The 17105-nt window shown below is 43.6% G+C and overlaps 1 protein-coding gene across 1 annotated transcript in view; it reads left to right on the top strand.

Moving 5' to 3' along the window:
• LOC139226927 (membrane-associated phosphatidylinositol transfer protein 3-like) overlaps positions 1 to 16363 on the top strand; it is a gene marked incomplete at its 5' end in the record, with an annotated part of 431271 nt that extends 414908 nt beyond the window's left edge. Inside the window, 4 exons of the mRNA XM_070858017.1 lie at positions 5633 to 5782; positions 8144 to 8327; positions 11469 to 11597; positions 16058 to 16363. Of these exons, the coding sequence (XP_070714118.1) occupies positions 5633 to 5782; positions 8144 to 8327; positions 11469 to 11597; positions 16058 to 16363 (769 nt within the window). The remainder of the gene's footprint in view (positions 1 to 5632; positions 5783 to 8143; positions 8328 to 11468; positions 11598 to 16057) is intronic.
• Positions 16364 to 17105: the final 742 nt, after the last annotated feature.

Genomic DNA, 17105 nt, shown 5'->3' with positions numbered 1-17105 from the left:
GAGATCTTATGCATTTGTTGATAATGTAAATGATGTCTTGGTGTTGAACATGATTGGTGATCCACACTGTCGATCTTTATTTGAGCTGTAAGGAAAGGGAATGACTGCATGACTGGGACAACCACAGTAATGATGTAACATTTTTCGTGCGTGAAAGCGAGTGTATAGGTCAAGCGTGCTTTAATCTGCACCATTAATAGAGTCGGACCATGTGTCTCAACTTTCTCATTTTAACACAGGCCCAGTGTTAACTTCTTTTTATGCTAATTTGCTTGTGATTTCCTGGTAACATTGAGGAGAATTTTAGCACACAAAAACGGGAGCAGGTGGGGGTGAAAATTTTAAAATTCTGAACCCTGACCCCAACCCGTCTCCCACCCGGGACAAGGGGTGCAAATTAAACAACTTCTCCTTTGACTCCACTCATTTCCTCCAAATTAAAGGTGTTGCTATGGGAACCCTCATGGGTCCTAGCTATGTCTGCCTTTTCATGGGATATGTGTAACATTCTTTGTTCCAGTCCTACTCTGGTCTCCTCCCTCACCTCTTTTTCCGATGACTGTATTGGTGCCATTTCCTGCTCTCGCCCTGAACTAGAAAATGACTTTCATTTTGTTTCCAATTTCCATCTTGCCCTCACCTCCACATGGTCCATCTCCGACTCTTCTGTTTCCTTCCTCGACTTCTCTGTCTCCATTTCTGGGGATAGGCTTTCGACCAGTATCCACTATGAGCCCACTGACTCTCACAGCTACCTGGACTACACTTCCTCCCACCCCGCTTCCTGTAAGGACTCTATTCCATACTCCCAAGTTTCTCAGTCCCCATCACATCTGTTCTGACAATGCCACCTTCCATATTAGTCCTTCCGATATGTCTTCCTTTTTCCTCAACCAAAGATTCCTCTCTACTGTGGGTGACATGGTCCTCGACAGTGTCCATTCCATTTCCTGCACTTCTGCTCTCACCCCTTCCCCTTCCTCTCAGAACCACAATAGGATCCCATGTCCTCATCTTTCACCCCACCAACCTCCACATTCAATGGATCATCCTCTGTCACATCCGCCACCTTCAGCTTGATCCCACCACCAAACGCATCTTCCCCTCCCCTCCCCTCTCAGCATTCCAAATGTCCCTCCACGACACCATGGTCCACTCCTCAATCACCTCCAACAGCCCCTCCCCATCCCATGGCACCTTCCTGTGCAAGTGCAGGAGATGCAATCCCTGCACTTTTACCTCCTCCCTACCCGCTGTCCAGGGCCCCAAACACTTCTTCCACGTTAATTCTGTTTCTCGCTCCACAGATGCTGCCGAATCCACTGAGTACTTCTCGCATTTTCTGTTTTTATTTCAGATTGCCAGGATCCACACTATTTTGCTACTGCAAAAGAGAGAAACAGAGTTAATGTTTGAGGTCGATGTCAGAACTGAAAAATGTTAGAGATGGAACAGATTTTAAGGAAATGCAGGGAAAAATCCTGAACGGGATTGACAGGGTAGATGCTGAGAGGTTGTTTCCTCTGGCTCCAGAACGAGGGGGCATGGTCTCAGCAAAAGGGGCAGACCATTTAAGACAGAGGAGGGATTTCTTCACTCAGAGGGTTGTGAATCTTTGGAACTCTCTGCCCCAGAGGGCTGTGGATACTGAGTCTCTGAATATATTCAAGGCTGAGATAGATAGATTTTTGGAGTCATGGAGAATCAAGGGATATGGAGATCGGGCGGGAAAGTGGAGTTGAGGTCGATGATCTTATTGAATGGTGGAGCAGGCTTGAGGGGTCGCAGGACCTACTCCTATTTCTTATGTTTTTATGAAAGGGAGGAAGGGAGGAAAGAACAAAAGGAAAGGTCTGTGATAGGGTGGAAGGCAGGAGTGATGAAATGACAAAAGGCATGATTGTACAAAGCAAAAGGAGCTGGTAATGGGACCAAGGGATATGGAGATCGGGCGGTAAAGTAGAGTTGAGGTTAATGATCAGCCATGATTTTATTGATGAGGTGTAAATGGAAATGGCAGAATCATCAACAGCTGCCATGAGGAAAAAATAAATAACCACAGTATTTTGCTTTTGCACAGTTAGGTATGCTGTGCTTACACAAACAACACTCAGTACATTCTGCAACACATCACTTTATTTTACATCTCCTGAAGTACAATTGCTCAAATAAAATATATGATTTCAGTTGTACAAACTGGAACTATGTTCCTTTGCTTGCAAACCAGCCAAGTGATATACCGCCTTCCAACTAGTGATGACTTTGAACATTTGGACTACTGAGATCCTCTGCCCATCTGTACTTGGTGCAGTAAAGAAGCAATATTTTAGGTTGCAGTACAATTATTGTGACTGATTGTAAAGTATATTGTCTGCAGAATGTTTGCAGCTTTCTACGTGATAGTTTTTTGGTCTGTGAAATTAAGTTATATTGCTTCACAACCTTCTTAATTGCCTTCCTTCGTGCTGCAATTGCAGTAGATTACTGAATCATTTCAAATTACTGAAGTATTCAAGCAAACTCAGCTGACACCTACGACCTACTCAGATTGCCATGCTGCACTAGATATTTAGCAGACTATGTTCCTTCACAGTCCTCATTTTCACTCTTGACACTTTTCTCCAGGTCAATTTACTTCCCGATGTTCCATCAGCTTGTGCAGGCACATGACCTTGCTTTAATGGCCAGTGCAGTGGGCTTCCATGACTGCTCTACCTGACATTATACAGGGTGGTTCTCCTTGTCCATACCATTGATCTTCATCTCTTACTTGTGGTTTTGAACGATAAGGGAGTCAAGGGTTATGGGGACGGGCAGGGAAGTGGAGTTGAGGCCAACGTCAGATCAGCCATGATCTTATTGAATGGTGGAGCAGGTTCGAGGGGCTAAATGGCCTACTCCTGCTCCTATTTCCTATGTTCTTATGTTCCAGCTGTCTGTACTGTTCCGCCCTAAAATGCTGGCCAACACTGAATTGGCTCATAGACAGCTATTTATACTGGTTAAATAGCTGTTTAACTAATTGAACAGAATTCTTGCAGATTCCTTGAGATTGAGAAGGTTGACAGGGTTGATTCCTGGAATGAAGGGATTGGTCTTATGAAGAAAGGTTGAGCAAGCTGGGTCTGTAATTGGAGTTTAGAAAAGTGAGAGGTGATCTTGTTGAAACATACAAGACTCTGAGGGGGCTCGATAGGGTAGATGCTGAGAGGATGTTTCCCTTCGTGAGGGAATCTAGAACTGGGGGCATAGTTTCAGAATAAGGGGTCACCTATTTAAGATGGAGATGAGGAGGAATTTTTTTCTCTGAAGGTCGTGAATCTTTGGAATTCTGTACCCCAGAGAGCTGTGAAGGCTGGGTCATTGGATATATTCAAGACTGAGATAGACAGATTCTTGAACCATAGGGGAGTCAAGGGAGTGCAGGAAGAATGTTCCCAATGTTGGGGAAGTCCAGAACCAGGGGTCACAGTCTAAGGATAAGGGGTAAGCCATTTAGGACCGAGATGAGGAGAAACTTCTTCACCCAGAGAGTGGTGAACCTGTGGAATTCTCTACCACAGAAAGTAGTTGAGGCCAATTCACTAAATATATTCAAAAGGGAGTTAGATGAAGTCCTTACTACTCGGGGGATCAAGGGGTATGGCGAGACAGCAGGAAGGGGGTACTGAAGTTTCATGTTCAGCCATGAACTCATTGAATGGCGGTGCAGGCTAGAAGGGCTGAATGGCCTGCTCCTGCACCTATTTTCTATGTTTCTATGTTATGGAAAACTGGCAGGAAAGTGGAGCTGAGGCCAAGATCAGATCAGCCATGATCTTATTGAAAGGCAGAGCAGGCTCAAGGGGCCGTATGGCCAACTCCTCCTCCTATTTCTTATGTTCTTATGACCACTCAGTTAGATGTTACTTTTAGCGCACCCTTATACACCCAAGCTTCCAGAGCAAAGTGTTGCATTCCCGTGAGTGAGCTATAGAAGAAGCGTTAAAAAGGTAATTCCTGTTTACTACATCGGGCTAGAATTTCCAAACAACCCACCAGCGCCCGATTGCCGCCCAAAATACCGCTAAGATTCCCAAAATTATCGCCGGCGAAAAATTCTCCCCAAAAAAGAAAAAAATCCGCCCAGCGAAAAAAATGGGCGTTGCACTCCGATTCTTGGCGAAAAAGTGGAATCTTGGGCCGATTAGGCGGTTCTTAAAGAAAATGGGTGATAATTAATACATTTACCCCGAGGCTGCGGGTTGGGCCTAGGAGGAGAAAAACACAAAAAATATATTTTTTAGAAAACATAAAATAAAAAATCATTAAAACATTCTCAGGACCCTTTTCACTTAAATCACGACAAGATAATTTTAAAATAATGAGTAAAAAACCAATTACTTACCTTTTTCTTGCAGAGCTACTCACCTAGCGCCCAGCTCCGCTGATTCTCGTGGGCGGTTTTTTATATACTTGCCTACGGGTCACCGCTGAGCCAAGTATCGCGCCGGGGCGACCTGAGCACGGTGCACGCCGGCGGTCCGCTCCCCAGCAGTACTTCGAAACCGCCGGCGTAACTCAGCTGGGGAATTTCTCGCCGACCCGGTTCTCGCCCAAAATGGCCAATACCGCCGAGAAACCGGGCGGTGAATCACGGGAGATTCTAGCCTAGTATCTTTGCGCCTGTGGTGGTTTCAGTTCTCATCCTGAGAGGCGTTTTGGTCCAGGGTTCATATTTTACTGACTTGGTTGGGTTTCTACGGCCAGTTAAAAGTTCAGCTGAAGCCAAATGTTTGCCTGCTTCAGATTATTTGGTTAATCAGAATTTCTGATAAAGATTACAGAGATCCATCATTAACTGTAATCTTCTTTGGACAATGTCATTAACCATAAATTAAAGTTCTCATATTGGTTTTGTTATTAAAGCCAATATTATAATGTTTTGGTACATTTAAAGAAACTTTTGTTTATTTATTAATTGCTTATTTTTCTCGAGTTGCAAGGAATTAGATTAGAAAAATATCATATAAGAGTTAAAAAAAGATTTTGGATATGAATATGAAATGTCACTTAATGCTGGTTAATGGAACTGTGGTCAGGCCAGAAGAGCCGAGTACCCAGGGGCAGCATGGACCAGCCCACACTGCGATATGTGTACGCACTAGGTCCGTGCAGCAGAGTGGGTCTCCAGTCGTCCTGGTTAACCCTTGCCACTGGATAAAGGCCTAGCTGCATCAAGCCCATGTGGTGACTGGTGTGCAACAGCCACCACACATTAAAAAAATCCAAGCACAGGCATCTTCCACCCCGTCAGTTGCAGTTCAGGACTGGAATATCGGTCCTTCATTGAAACATCTGTGAACTAATCCTTTTTGGTGTGGGAGCATGTCATCCTCGTTCGAGGGACCGCCTATGATGATGATAGTTAGGGTTTCCTCTATAGGGAACATCTTCTCAACTGAACCCCAGTTGAACTAATCCATGCTGAAGAATAGTTGTTTAATGGTGATTGTCTAATGAAATTACATTGGGATGTCCCAACCAGCACAGTTTCATTATTATGTACGTCCGTTAAGCTTACTCAGCAGTTTGATTGTGCGCACGTTTAAAAAATGGTAATGTTTAACCCTCGTTTTCTAACTTTATCTAGAGGTGACCAGACCTTTGCAGAGAGCTACCTGACGGTGCTGCCAAAGGGGATGGAATGTGTCGTCTTCAGCATCGATGGTTCTTTTGCTGCTAGCGTCTCTATCATGGGCAGCGACCCTAAGGTCAGAGCAGGAGCTGTGGATGTGGTCAGGTACTGTGTGCACACGCTTTCACGTTCTTTGTGTTTGCGCTTGTCACATTTTAAAATTATAGATTATTCAAATGCAGACTTCCTTCCCGCAAACCCGAATTCCTGCCATCACGATGTTTGGTTGCACTTTTCTCTTTGCATTTGCCATTGTACATTGCGATGATTGACAATTCCCATTCAATATTTTTTATGTCAACTGTCACAATACAGTTGCAGGCTTTGGGCACCAGGTGGTTCTATGGCAACCATTTCTGAAGTCTCTCTCCAGTGCCAACCCCACATTGGCAAAGGAAAGCCTAACCACAGCTCTATTAACCAGCATTAAGTGACATTTTATCTTTTAACTCTTATATGATATTTTTCTAATCTAATTACTTTCAACTCGAGAAAAATAAAAGCAATTAATAAATAAACAAAAGCTTCTTTAAGTGCACCAGAACATTATAATATTGCCTTTAATAATGAAATCAATATGAGAACTTTAATTTATGGAATGGATAAATATGTCCTAGCCAATATTTATCCCTCAACCAACATAACAAAAACAGATTATCTGGTCATTATCACATTGCTGCTTTTGGGAGCTTGCTGTGCGCAAATTGGCTGCTGTGTTTCCTACATTACGACAGTGAATATATTCCAAAAGTACTTTATTGGCTGTGAAGTGCTTTGAGACGTCCGGTGGTCATGAAAGGCGCTATATAAATGCAAGTCTTTCATGTTTTTAAATTCCAGCAAGTGTTTTAAACCCATAGATCAATGATTTACACAATGTTCATAAGTAGTACCTAGAATAATAATAGTCAGTTTTTGTCTGTCCTGGGGCGGGGCCGGGGGCTGGGAGCACATGGTCCATCCGGACGGAGAAGGAGAGGGGGTGGGGGGGAGGGAGAAGATGATAACCATCTAAACAAGAACTGTTGCAATAAAGATACTAATTTGACCCCAAATGTTTTGTGGGTCCCTGTCAGTTAAGAAGGAATACGTGGATGTAATCTGAATCCAGAAACCTATTACTCTGATCCCTGAGTCTCAAGTTTTGATTTACATATTTGAAAATGCAGTTATTATTTAATCCAACACCTGCTGTTACAGGTTTGGTTTTTATATTCCTTTTTCTCTTTGAACAGTTTCAAAGTAATTTACATTAGTAAACCTCGTGTCTCCTATAATCTGCAAGTTGCACCTTTTTTCAATATTATGGCTTTGGATAGTGAGATCCATTCTCAGGAATTAATATACAGGATTAACCCGAGACTCGCACCACGATGGCACTTCTGGTGAATTGACAAAGTGTCACATGCAGACCAGGGATCTTTTTTGTTTAAGGCTAAAGTGACAAAAATATGTATTTACAATTAAATAGAAGAACAAATTGCTAAAGAATTTGACTGATGCCAACAAATGCAAAATTAAATGTCACTGTCCTGAAAGATTTAATTACTCTTTCTAGTGAAACTTTCCTAAAATGATTGTCTGGAAACACTTCACCAGCGAACTAAAGCACTCCGATCCCTCCCTTTAATGATTATTAAAAAAACACTGGGGTAGATTTTCAACTTGCTGCCTGGGTGTAAAACTGAGGTTTTAGATCAGCCGTGGTTATAGAAACCGCTCGACATTCATTTCTATTGAAATCTCCCTTTATTACATATAACGCAACATTATTCCCACACTTTCTTTCTGACGGAACCTTTTGATGATTGCACAAGAGATGGTGCAGAGGAAATTTATGAGGATGTTGCCTGGATTGGAGAATTTTAGCTATGAGGAAAGATTGGATAGGCTGGGATTGTTTTCTTTGGAACAGAGGAGGCTGAGGGGAGACCTAATTGAAGTGTATAACATTATGAGGGGCCGAGATAGAGTGGATAGAAAGGACCTATTTCCTTTAGCAGAGGGGTCAACAGCTAGGGGGTATAGATTTAAAGTAATTGGTAGAAGGTTTAGAGGGGATTTGAGGGGAAATTTCTTCACCCAGAGGGTGGTGGGGGTCTGGAACTTGCGACCTGAAAAAGTAGTAGAGGCAGAAACCCTCAGCACATTTAAAAAGTTCTTGGATGTACATTTGAAGTGACGAATCCTACAGGGCTACGGACCAAGAGCTGGAAAGTGGGATTAGGCTGGATAGCTCTTTAATGGCTGGCACAGACATGATGGGCCGAAATAGCCTCCTTCCGTGCTGTAAATTTCTACGATTCTAATGTAGGGAATGAGAAAACCCACAGAAAATATCTGCAAAGTACAGAGTGAATTATTTTCATTCAGTAACAACTGTTGCATTGCTGTCTCCTTTGTTGTGCTGCAATTCTCTCAGTGCAAACATGTTGCATTAAATGAAAGTTTCTTCTTTTTTTAAAGACACTGGCAGGACATGGGCTACCTCATAATCTACATCACCGGACGGCCAGACATGCAGAAACAGCGAGTGGTGTCCTGGCTGGGTCAGCATAACTTTCCCCAGGGCATGATCTTCTTCTCCGAAGGTCTGGTCCATGATCCCCTGCGGCAAAAAGCAATCTTCCTACGCAATCTCGTGCAAGAGGTAAGCTTTGCTACGGTGCTAAGTGTGAATACTGTTTAAAAGGCAGTTGTAAGGCAGTAAAGGATGCATAAGTCTAGTTTATCTCAGATTAAACCGATGTTTTCAGGCTGATTATAGGAAATAAATGTGATGTAAAATGCAGTGGCCCGTGTCCTAACTGGCACCGAGTCCCGCTCACCCATCACCCCTGTGCTCGCTGACCTACATTGGCTTCTGGTTAAGCAACGCCTTGATTTCAAAATTCTCATCCTTGTTTTCAAATCCATCCATGACCTCACCCCTCCCTATCTCTGTAATCTCCTCCAGCCCCACAAACCACTCCCCCCACCCCCCGAGATGTCTGCGCTCTTCTAATTCAGCTCTCTTGAGCATCCCTGATTATAATCGCTCAACCATTGGTGGCCGTACCTTCTGTTGCCAAGGCCATAAGCTCTGAACTCCTTCCCTAAACCTCTCTGCCTCTCTTTCCTCCTTCAAGATGCTCCTTGAAACCTACCTCTTTGACCAAGTTTTTAGTCACCTGCCCTAATAGCTCGGTGTCAAATTTTTTATCACCTAATACTCCTGTGAAGCAAAGTTTTATGACGTTAAAGGTGCTATATAAATACAAGTTGTTGTTATTGAAATATGCTTTGTTTCTTTTGTTTTAAAACGGCATGCAGAGAGAGGAAATGGATTAGCATACTGGCCTTTCATTTGGGTTTGAAAGCACCTGAGACAGATGGGGTGAGAGCCCCTTTTAGTCTGTGTGAGGAAAAGGGTTCTAAGTGAAAGGGAGGGTCTTCTGTGAAATGAGTTTGAGTAATCCCAGCCCAGTTCCGAGTGGGCACAAAATTGCTTTGACACTAATTGAGATGAAATTGAGGATTTCACTCCGAGGTGCCACAAAGTTGTGAGAAGTAAAGACAAGAAAGATAGAAAGACTCGCATTTCCACAGCGCCTTTCATTCCCACCGGATCTCCCAAAGTGCTCGACAGTCATTAGAATTCAGAAGAATGAGAGGTGATCTTATCGAAACGTATAAGATTATGAGGGGGCTTGACAAGGTGGATACAGAGAGGATGTTTCCACTGATGGGGGAGACTAGAACTAGAGGGCATGATCTTAGAATAAGGGGCCGCCCATTTAAAACTGAGATGAGGTGAAATTTCTCTCTGAGGGTTGTAAATCTGTGGAATTCGCTGCCTCAGAGAGCTGTGGAAGCCAGGACATTGAATAAATTTAAGACAGAAATAGACAGTTTCTTAAATGATAAGGGGATAAGGGGTTATGGGGAGTGGGCAGGGCAGTGGAGCTGAGTCCATGATCGGATCAGCCATGATCTTATTGAATGGTGGAGCAGGCTCGAGGGGTCGTATGGTCTACTCCTGTTCCTATTTCTTATGTTCTTATGAAGTACTTCTCTGAAGTGTAATCACTGTTGTTATGTAGAAAACGTGACAGCCAACTTGTGCACAGCAAGCTCCCACAAACTGCATGTGATTTTGACCAGATAATCTGCTTTAGTGATGTTGATTGAGGGATAAATATTGACCAGGACACCGGGATAACTCGCCTGCTCATCTTTGAAATACTGTCATGGGATCTTTTACATCCACCTGAGAGAGCAGGTTTAATGTCTCATCTGAAAGACGACATCTCCGACAGTGCAGCACTCCCTCAGCACTGAAAAAAAGACGGATTTATATAGCCCCTTTCATGACCACCAGATGTCTCAAAATGCTTTACAGCCAATTAAATAGTTTTTTGAAGTGTAGTCACTGTTGTAATGTAGGAAACGCGGCAGCCAATTTGCGTACAAGCAAGCTGCCACAAACAACAATGTGTTAATGACCAGATAATCTGTTTTTTTGTTATGTTGATTGAGAGATAAATATTGAGTGTCAGCCTCGATTTATGTTATCCACTGAGCCATGGTTGCCAAAATCACACTGATGGATTAGGGATTGTCAGGCATGTTCTGAAGGAAGAGTTGAGAGAGCTAGCTTTATAATATAAAAATGCTAAATACTGACTGCCGGTCAAAAAGGAAAAGAGTTTCATCCTCTAATACTTCCTCAGACTTTATACCGCAACTAACTAAGGAAATAAGCAATGGTATCAAATTGAAAACAAGGGCATACAAAGTGGCCAAGACTACTGGGAGGCCAGAGGATTGGGAAACTTTTAAAAGCCAGCAAAGAACGACTAAAAAAATAATAAAGAGAGGGAAGATAGATTATGAAAGTAAACTAGCACAAAATATAAAAACAGATAGTAAGAGTTTCTACAGGTACATAAAAAGGAAAAGAGTGGCTAAAGTAAATGTTGGTCCCCTAGAGGATGAGACTGGGGAATTAATAATGGGGAACAGGGAAATGGCAGGGACATTGAACAAATATTTTGTACCGGTCTTCACAGTAGAAGACACTAAAAACATCCCAATAGTGGATAATCAAGGGGCTATAGGGAGGGAGGAACAGAAACGTGTGATTTTATAAGAGAGCTGATGATATTAAGGAAGCAGTAGCAGGACATTTGGAAAAGCATAATTCAATCAAGCAGAGTCAGCATGGTTTTATGAAAGGGAAATCATGTTTGACAAATCAGCTATCTCGTAAAATCAGACGTTTCTGTTCCTCCCTCCCTATAGCCACCTCCTGTTATAGAATGGTGTTGGCACAGCTGCCCGTTTGCCTGCCCTTTTAGCTGCAATAGTGCATGGTGCATGAAAAAGAAACCTTAAACATTAAAAAATGTTTTTAACAGAAATCCGATACTGGAAATATTGTTAATATGTGTCCTCTGTGGTTAATGAATGAAAAGTACAAATTAAAATACCACCGAATCCATCACTGTACAAATCTTACAGGAGCAAATGCTTGTTATATACAAGACAACCCTTATTGAATACAGCATGTGCTAACAGTTATCAGCAAAAGCTCAGTACCTGAAAGTGTGGTTGTATTTGCTGTTTTCTGGTCTAACCCAAACTAACTGTATATAACAACAGATCTTAAAATGTAAAAGCCCAGACAGGAAAGTAAATGTTTGTAAGTCTTAAAGTTGTAGATCCGTCTATTTTTGTGAAGCTTCAGTTGTTCCTGGCCTGTGGTTGCTTTTTAATAATGTATAGCTTTGCTCATTTGATCTTCCTGCAGTCCCACATCAAGATCTCTGCTGCCTATGGCTCAATGAAAGACATTTCAGTGTACAACGTGCTGGGATTGTCACCATCTCAAATCTACATCGTTGGACGCCCATCAAAAAAGTATCAGAACCAATGTCAGGTAATCTGCCTCTTTAGTCCATGATAGAGCATGCAACTACAATGAGGAGTTAAAAAAAAATCTTATCTTAAAAAAAAAGAAAAATAAAAGTGTTAAATGCACCACAGAGATAGGCAGTCAAAAAGCTCCAGTTGATTCCTCAACAACTAATGTTGATGTTGTTTGCATTTTGTTCTACTTCTCTTATTTCCTAGCCCTTGTCCAGTTCTTTTGCTCTCTTATTCGTTTTGTTATTTATGTTCTTGCTTCCTTGTGCACGATGTCGTCCTCCTTTTCAGTGCGATGCCCAACAGCTTCCACTGTCATTGCAAATGTGCCTCTCCTCCCGCCTGTAGCTTTGTGCCTCTGTGCAGTAAATAAAGATCAGCGTGTGAGAAATGATTGTACTTTTAACCTGCTTCTGACATTTTATTACACTTCTGAAAGGCACACACTAGGGAGGTAGACGTCAAGGATGATGAGGCAGTATGGGCCTGGAAGTTGGAGATTCGGCTGGGTCGAAGCCAGCACAGTTGTGGAAAGCAATGGGTGGCATCATTCTTTTCAATCAAAGTGGTCTGGGGTGACATGAGAAGCTGCAAATAAATGCATTTTGTTCTCAATACCTTACTCAATGCTTTTCTGTTCCAACATTAATTCTTACAGCTTCCCTGATGGTTCATTTCAGCAAGAAGGGCCCAGGTTCAATTGTATAGACTGTATGTGGTGTGTGTGTGTGTGTGTGTGTTAGAAAATGCAAAATAGCCACCAGAGGGCGATAAATAACAGTAGCAAAAGAAATCACACCATGAGAGCAAAGGATTCAATGTAAATTATTCTCAAGGCTTCTCATTTTATGATATTCAAAAGCAATTTACTCTGCATTTATTTAAACAACAGCAGAAAATTTACCAACATTACAACAGGTAATCTACCAAAATTGACACTTAAGTAGATAATATCACATTGGCCTGGGTCTTGTCTTAATGTACAAAACCACAACGATTCCCTATATTGTAGTTTATTATGGACGAACAATATAAATTAAGCCCTGTATTTTATCAACAATTTAGACCATTGTATCAATTGTCAGTTAAGATCATTCCCTTCATATTCAACAGCATATTCACACGTTACACAAGAGCCTTAACATTGCACTAAGAATATTAACAGACGAATGCTTAACATGTTTTTGTGAAATCCCTCTATATTTAAAAGGAAGCTAACATATTTATTTTAAACCGATTATTTAAAAAAAGTTAATTACTTCATTCATCAGCATCATCATCATCATGGGCAGTCCCTCGTATCATAGAAACATAGAAACATAGAAAATAGCTGCAGGAGTAGGCCATTCGGCCCTTCGAGCCTGAACCACCATTCAATAAGATCAGGGCTGATCATTCACCTCAGTACCCCTTTCCTGCCTTCTCTCCATACCCCTTGATCCCTTTAGCCGTAAGGGCCATATCTAACTCCCTCTTGAATATATCCAATGAACTGGCATCAACAACTCTCTGCGGTAGGGAATTCCACAGGTTAACAACTCTCTGAGTGAAGAAGTTTCTCCTCATCTCAGTCCTAAATGGCTTACCCCTTATCCTTAGATTGTGTCCCCTGGTTCTGGACTTCCCCAACATCGGGAACATTCTTCATGCATCTAACCTGTCCAGTCCTGTCAGAATTTTATATGTTTCTATGAGATCCCCTCTCATCCTTCTAAACTCCAGTGAATAAAGGCCCAGTTGATCCAGTTTCTCTTCATTTGTCAGTCCTGCCATCCCGGGAATCAGTCTGGTGAACCTTCGCTGTACTCCCTCAATAGCAAGAACGTCCTTCATAGAAACATAGAAAATAGGTGCAGGAGTGGGCCATTCGGCCCTTCAAGCCCGCACCACCATTCAATAAGATCATAGCTGATCATTCCCTCAGTACCCCTTTCCTGCTTTCTCTCCATACCCATTGATCCTTTTAGCCGTAAGGGCCATATCTAACTCCCTCGAGGATGACTTGCTTCCACGCCAAAAAAGGACGAGTTCACAGGTGTTTCAATGAATGACCTAATATTCCAGGTCCTGAACTTCATATTGATGTGTAGAAGATGCCTGTGCGTGGATTTTTTTAACGTGTGGTGGCCGTTGCACACCAGCCACCACACGGGCTTGACAGAGCAAGGCCTTGGTCCAGGGACAAGGATTAATCAGGACGACTGGAGACCAGCTCTGCTGCATGGCCCTAGTGCGCACACATATCGCATTGTGGGCTGGCCCGTGCTGCCCCTGGGTCCACGCCTCTTCTGGCCCTGAACTTGCGCCTCTTCTGGGCTTCATTAAGAAAGCTGTGAAAGACATTTTAAATGAAAGCATTAATCATTTGTACAGTAATATTCACACCACATAATGTCAAGCCCGTAGTCTTAACATATTCTTTCAAGTGGAGGAGGGTTATAGTCGCATCTTCCGACACTAGGGGATGAGTAATATCTTAGTGGGCACATATTATCGGCTGTGGAGGCCTGAGGAGGTTCACAAACCCTAATGCAGCAAGGGAGTAGGGCCCTAGGATCCTGTGCACATGGCTCATTGACGCCTCGTTGGAACTGGTGCTGTCGGGGAGTCTTTAATGGGTTAATAAGATTCCTCTGCCTCTCCTTCCCTGTGCCTTCCCATGTCCACTCCTCATGCCACTCCATTCCCCCATGCCACCCTGCCCTGGCTGCCACCTGACCCCCTTCTTCCAGGTGAACAATGTCAGTGCTTAATAACACTTCTGTGAAGGGTCTTAGGATGTGTTTCTGCGTTAAAGGTACAATATGAATGCAAGTTGGTATCAACTGGCACCTGACCTTCTAGCCCCAACCTCAATGTTGTACACACAGCCAGAGTGGTATAAAATGATGCTAATAAACTGACCTTGCCTTATGAGGGGCCACCGCAGATAGCACTCCTGTGCTGCGCAGCTGGGATCTTATAGTCGAATTCTAGCTGTCCGTAGCATGTTCTGTAAATAGTGTATACTGCAAATCCCCTGGGAGGGCAGACTCACCAACATTAGCGTCCTCGATCAGGCCAACATCCCCAGCATCGAAGCACTGACCACACTCGACCAGCTCCGTTGAGTGGGCCACAATGTTTGCATGCTGGACACAAGACTTCCAAAGCAAGCGCCCTACTCGGAACTCCTACATGGCAAGCGAGCCCCAGGTGGGCAGAGGAAACGTTTCAAGGACACCCTCAAAATCTCCTTGATAAAGTGCAACATCCCCACCGACACCTTTGGAGTCCCTGGCCAAAGACTGCCCTAAGTGGAGGAAGTGTATCCGGGAGGGCACTGAGCACCTCGAGTCTCATCGCCGAGAGCATGCAGAAACCAAGTGCAGGCAGCGGAAAGAGCATGCAGCAAACCTGTCCCACCCACTCTTACCCTCAACGACTGTCTGTCCCACCTGTGACAGAGACTGTAATTCCCGTATTGGACTGTTCAGTCACCTAAGAACTCACTTTTAGAGTGGAAGCAAGTCTTCCTCAATTTCGAGGAACTGCCAATGATGATGATGACACCGCATGCTATTTATCTGGTCATGAGCTACATCTAGTGGTGGAGCACCAGTACTGCATCCATCTTTACATTTTTAACCAATTCTGTCCGCACGATTAAATCTTATTGTGTGTGTCATTTTATCCGTCTTCAGCAGTTTTTAATTACTTCAATAGGTCTCCATTATTTTTTCTGTGCTTTTTTTTATCACTTTTTTTTAAATCGGAAGGCTGTGTGAAGTGGGAACAAAAATTGAATAATAAAAAAAAACGGCACAGCCACGATAGACAGAATGGCCTCCTTCTGTGCTGTATGTGTCTACGATTCTCTAAAAAACAGACCAAAGGATTACGTTGCGAGTAATACTGTAGGCCTCAGGAAATAGCTTCATTGTTAAAATCTCCCAGAACCCATAAAAACTACAAGGGTTAAATAATGAGGACAAGTTGCATAGACTGGGCTTGTTTTCCCTGCAGGATAGAAGTCTAAGAGATGATCTAGTTGAGGTGTTTAAAGGGTTTGATAGGGCAGATACAGCGACAGTATTTCCTCTGGTGGGGGAATCTGGAGCAAAGGGGCGCAGCCTTTAGCTAGGCAGGGGTGATGTCAGGAAGGGTGGTAGAAATCTGGAACGCTGTCCCCCAAAGGGCTATGGATGCTGGGATAATGGGAGCTTTCAAGACTGAGAGCGTTAGATTTTTGTTAGTTAAGGGTATCATGGGATATGGAGCAAAGGCAGGACATTGGAGCTGAGGTGCAGATCAGCCATGATCGAATTGAAAGGCGGAGCAGGCCCGAGTTGCTGAAAGGCTTACTCCGTCTGTAATGTTCCTAAAATTACATAAAAACAGTAAAAAATCAGAATGAGAATTCGGACACTGAATGGGACTCAAGACTGGGAGCTTCCCTCTGCTTGATTGTTAAATGTTACTTGTTTCCCGCAGTTTCTCTCGGAAGGTTATGCTGCTCACCTGGCCCAGCTGGAGTTCAGCCATCGCTCCCGCCCAAAGAAGAGCAACTCCCGGATGATTTTGCGGAAGGGGAGCTTCGGCCTTTCGGCTCAACCGGACTTTCTCCGAAAAAGAAACCATTTGCGCAGGACTACGTCAGTGCAGCAACCCGACCCGCCATCCTGCAATCCCAAGCCCGAGCGAGCCCAGAGCCAGCCAGAGTCCGATAAGGATGACCGACACCCCCACAGCATTGCCTGGGCCCGCAGCGGAGGCTCCAAGTCGGAACCAGGCGTGTGAGCAATGTATCATAGGCAACAGAGAGTTCCAGGCTTTATCTAGTGTCTGAAGGCACACTGGAAAAGAAAAATGGTATTTTGAAGCAGATTGTACACTGTGGCGCCCATTCTTGTTCAAAAAGGGGATAAATGGGCCGGAATTTCTTCTTCTGTCCAATCAACGGCGGAGTTGCGTTGGGCAGCACTTCCAGTCCGCAGGTTACCTGGCACTGACCCCGGTGAATCTTTACAGGTCAACTTCACGTAGATAATATAGATGGGTTCCCCAAGGTATTGGAAGGCAGTAGTTGCTGGCAGGAGGGCGGGAGGGGAGCTTGTCCCTCCAGGAGGGTATATTGGGAAATCACGAGGAGCATGCCCGCAGTTTTCCCAACATGCACCCCCAGCGGGCGAGACCCCCACCGGGAGCATGCATTCACAGACTCAACTGGTCATGGCCGTGGTCTTTAGGCACTTACTGAGTCACACCTATAGCACAGGCGAGTTACGAGTCCTTCAAACATGTTAAAGATGACTGCAGCTCTCTGTTGCCAATGAGATACCCTGGGATCGTTCGTGCATATTTTTTATACGTGTTCCTTGTCTTAAGCTGAGGTATAGAATAACACAATGTAATCTTGGAAGAACTTGTTGATGAGGACTGAATAGTTAGCAGTTCTTTCAAAAAGTGCTCTGGGTCTTTGCTTTTCAGAACTGTAAGAGGAAGCTTGATGTCAGACACCCAGAGTCAAATGTGAGTGTCA

This window comes from Pristiophorus japonicus, chromosome 16 (genome assembly GCF_044704955.1).
Source record: "Pristiophorus japonicus isolate sPriJap1 chromosome 16, sPriJap1.hap1, whole genome shotgun sequence".
Classification (NCBI taxonomy): Eukaryota; Metazoa; Chordata; class Chondrichthyes; family Pristiophoridae; genus Pristiophorus; species Pristiophorus japonicus.
Note: the sequence above shows the minus strand (reverse complement) of the source record. Positions and strands in the feature narration are given on the sequence as shown.